This window comes from Ascaphus truei, chromosome 11 (genome assembly GCF_040206685.1).
Source record: "Ascaphus truei isolate aAscTru1 chromosome 11, aAscTru1.hap1, whole genome shotgun sequence".
NCBI classification, from domain to species: domain Eukaryota; kingdom Metazoa; phylum Chordata; class Amphibia; order Anura; family Ascaphidae; genus Ascaphus; species Ascaphus truei.
The window spans coordinates 50,949,048-50,952,813 of record NC_134493.1 but is presented as its reverse complement, the minus strand read 5'-3'; the positions used below and the strand labels follow the sequence as shown (position 1 = coordinate 50,952,813).

The following is a 3,766-nucleotide window of genomic DNA, read 5'->3' as shown; positions in this document are numbered from 1 at the left end:
CAGATACCATCCCACTTCGAGAACTGTTTGCATTTTTTTTTTTTTTTAAATACTTTGTATGACATTGGCTTAGTTCTTTTACATGGAGGTCAGCCATTTTCAATCCATTCTGGAGACTAGACAGTGAAGAAAACCATTTTGAAGGAGTATACCATGTCTACAATGTAAGCAACCAAGTTGATGTAGGTGAGGAACGTTACCCCAAGCAGACTGTCCCAGAGGCACCCAGATGGGCAAGATGCGGGTCGGGTTGGCATATTTCTGAAACTATAATAAGGCCAAATAACTGCAGCAGTGATGTACATGGCTACAGAAAGGATGTTGTAACCAATTAGTAATTTCTCAAAGTTCTCTGCAAACCGTGCTAAGAGGCGCCCAATGGTAAGAACAATGATGAGTGTGGTTATGATGAAGCAGATGCTGTAAACAGCAATGCACCATTGAAGCCCAGGGGTAGTAGTGTACAGATTGCCAGCAGTCATGATGGAGAAGATGAGACAGGCCACAAAGGCCTCAAAGACCTTCAGCAAACCTGGAACAGTTGACAGGAAACCACTGATCTCCCCTGGCTTTGCTCGGGTAAGGCCTACCTCAATAGCATAAGCGACGAAGCACAAGATAGAGGTGGCGGTGGCCGAACCGCGGCAGGCACAGGAATGTCCGTTGCACCCGCCATTCAGGAAGACAGCAGGATACATGATGGAAGTGGTGAACAGCATCAATGAGGCCAACATGGAGAAGGCTGAGGTGAAGTCATCCCAGGAAATGGGAACAAGGCGGCAAAGGCCAGTCAGCTCCAGGAGAATTATGATGACGGTAACCGCGAAGCTGAAACACCACGTAAACATGCTCCAGGCACCATAGGAACCATGGTATTCATGTACACTGGCCACTAAGCTGAAGGAAGTGCAGGCGAGAAAGACCTGGAAGAAGCGCACGATTCCCAGCGGGGAGGCCATGGAACGGTAATTCATATCTAAATTATGCATGGTGGGAAAAGGCAGGGAGCTGAATGTAGGTTGTTAAATGGTTAAGCAAGTTCTTAGATGGTGGAGCATGTGCCAAGCTTGGTCTGATGGAACCAACGAACCAAATGACTCAGAATCAATATAAGAGGCTTTATGGGCGGAAGGTGACAGTGGTGACTTCAGGAACTGGACTAACAACCTTACAAAGTGACTATCTTGCACACCTCACTCCAGTAGGTATTCAGTTCTGATGACCTGTTGGCACCTGGTAATTCTGTGCTTCCCAAGTCTGTACTGAGCAGCTGTGTCTTCAACGCTGTATCCACCAGTTGACACAGTGCTTTGTCAGCTGCCCTGTGAAGTTGGTACTGCCCTTTCTGGGCACCGGTGTCTTCAGAGGCCGAAATGAGCAATTGGCAGAAGCATCCACAGAAAGTATAGCAAACAGATAGCACCGGCTAGTTGTACACTTCAAGGGCCACGTAGCTACACCAGACTCTCCTCTGCACTCAGTTCCTCTTGCTGCCTGGGCGTGTGGCAGGATGGTCAGTCTGTGTGTGTATATCACTACTGCAGCACCAACCCCAACCAGCTTCAGGTGCGGTGGGAATTTGAACTCTGTAATGCTCTGTTGCTAGATCACACCCAAATGTAAACCACACCTGTAGGAGGTCACTCCCCTCCCAATATTACTCCAACCTCCTCCTCATTTACCTGACAGCCAAGTGTAACCCCTTCCCTGCCATGCTGAGAAATACATGCTGAAGGCAGCATAGTGTGTGAGATGATCATACAAATTAATGCCTGGAGTGCCTTATTATCTATATATTAAGCTGAATTCCCAAATGGAAAATGCAGATGTCAAATCGTGACGGCACTAGGTAGTATGGAGTACCCCTGCTTTATTTATTTAAAAACAGAGTACTACTTTCGCATCTTTCTCCCTTTCCCCATTCCCCTTGTGTGAGGCTGTCTTTCTTCTGTTTGTTATTCTTATCACAAGTTATTCTTGTGGTGTCATCCCCCACACTTAGAAAACAGGATACGGATGGAAATGTAAAATAGTCTCATTAAGACCGGGGCTTATCAGTCATGAATCTTGCTTAATTAGACAGATCATCTCATATTGTTGGTAACAATATAGAACAATATATCACTTACTGTACATTTTATCTTTTTTTAATTGTTCCATAAAATGTCCTTTATAAAATATAATTTTGATTAGTTTCTCTTTTTTTCACACACACACACACACACACACACACACACACACACACACACACACACACACACACACACACACACACACACACACAGTACGGTACGTGTGTATACATATATATATATATATATCATCATGATCTTCAGCCATTGTCGATCCACTTATTAATATTATTTATTGTAGTTATAAATAAATGTTTTGAATTGAAATGTCTTTTTAAAGGGTGCCCATTGATTGTCAATGTGGCTATCTGTGGCATAGGTCACCACGGTGACAATCAATGCATTTTTGGCTAGTGTTTGTTTTAATGTATTGTTGTGTGTGTTTTATTTAATTGTGTATTATTATTTTTTTGGCATCACAAATGGGCAAAAGCTCGATAAGCCCTATTTGGCTACAAGGGCGTTTGCTCATTTTATGTGTAGTGATGGGCGTAGGAGGGGTGTGGAATGGGGGGTTGACCCCTCCGAGAGGGCTAACCACCCACCCTGGGGCAACTATGAAGGTGGTATTTGGCCTGGGGTGGGTGGTAAGGCCTCCCGGGTGGGTAGTGGGAGGGGTTAACCCCTTCATAACCTGCAACCCTCCCGGGAGGCTTAAACACCCACTCTGGAGCAACTACAACCTTCGCTCACCCCCACCAACAACAAACTGCTATTTAACCCCTTCATTATCAGCCAGTAAACTAATAAAGGTTGCCTGTTATTTTGTTTTTATTACCTAGGATTGAAGCAGGGAGAACCCGGAGCTGAAATGATTGCGGATCAGCTCCAGAGATCCCCCCTTGATTCAATCCCATGTAGTAAAAATAAAAGAAACTCCGTCTGACGCAAATCGCGATTCCGATCTCGCGAACTCTTTAGGTGACGATGATAAAAAAAGCGAGTATTTAACCCACAATTTGAATCTCGGACCTTTGTGAATAGCAGTTGCTGGCCAAAAAATGTGAGTTTCTGCATTTTTTGAGGTGCTGCACAGTCTGTCAGAGCAAGAGTGCCAACGCTCGTTAAAAAGCCATTTGCAAGCGATTTTGCCATGTTATCAAAGCTTTGTGAATAGCTATGAAAGGATTTGTGTCTCTTCTGTAAGAATATTTTCCTTAACGATTTGGGCTGTGACCCAGATGGACGACTCACCCTGAGCCTTGGCCGCTCTCAGATGGCCTGAGAGATGCCGCGTCCAGGTGAGAGAAACCTGTTATCTATTTTTTCTCTCTGGCTGTATGGGGTAAGGCTTTACGGTACCCTGGTGATGCCAATATGATCCCCGAAGGGTCAAAAAGGTTCCCCAGGAGATGCACTCCACAAGTACAGATGCAGCGGCCATAATTTTACGAAATCACGCGGTTTATACCTCAGAATACCCATGTGACGGCGCGGGTTTACTTCCAACCGAGTGCAGGCGAATGCATAAAATGGCATGTTACTGTTCTGGCTTATAAACACCTGAAATTGACACAGTAGCACAGTACTGTACACGTTACATTTCATTCATTTATTGCATTTAATTGCACACAATCCATAAAATTCAAACAAAGCAACCGCGATAAACACGTGTGCCCGGGGCGATTGGCCGC

At 44.9% G+C, this 3,766-nt stretch overlaps 1 protein-coding gene across 1 annotated transcript; it reads right to left on the bottom strand.

Annotated features, from left to right (window-relative positions):
• On the bottom strand, nucleotides 1-1,583 carry LOC142463436 (myeloid-associated differentiation marker-like). The gene has a single exon (XM_075566187.1). It carries the CDS (start codon nucleotides 987-989, stop codon nucleotides 117-119), a length of 873 nt encoding a protein of 290 aa, XP_075422302.1. The 5' UTR covers nucleotides 990-1,583; the 3' UTR covers nucleotides 1-116.
• Between the last annotated feature and the right edge of the window lie 2,183 nt (nucleotides 1,584-3,766).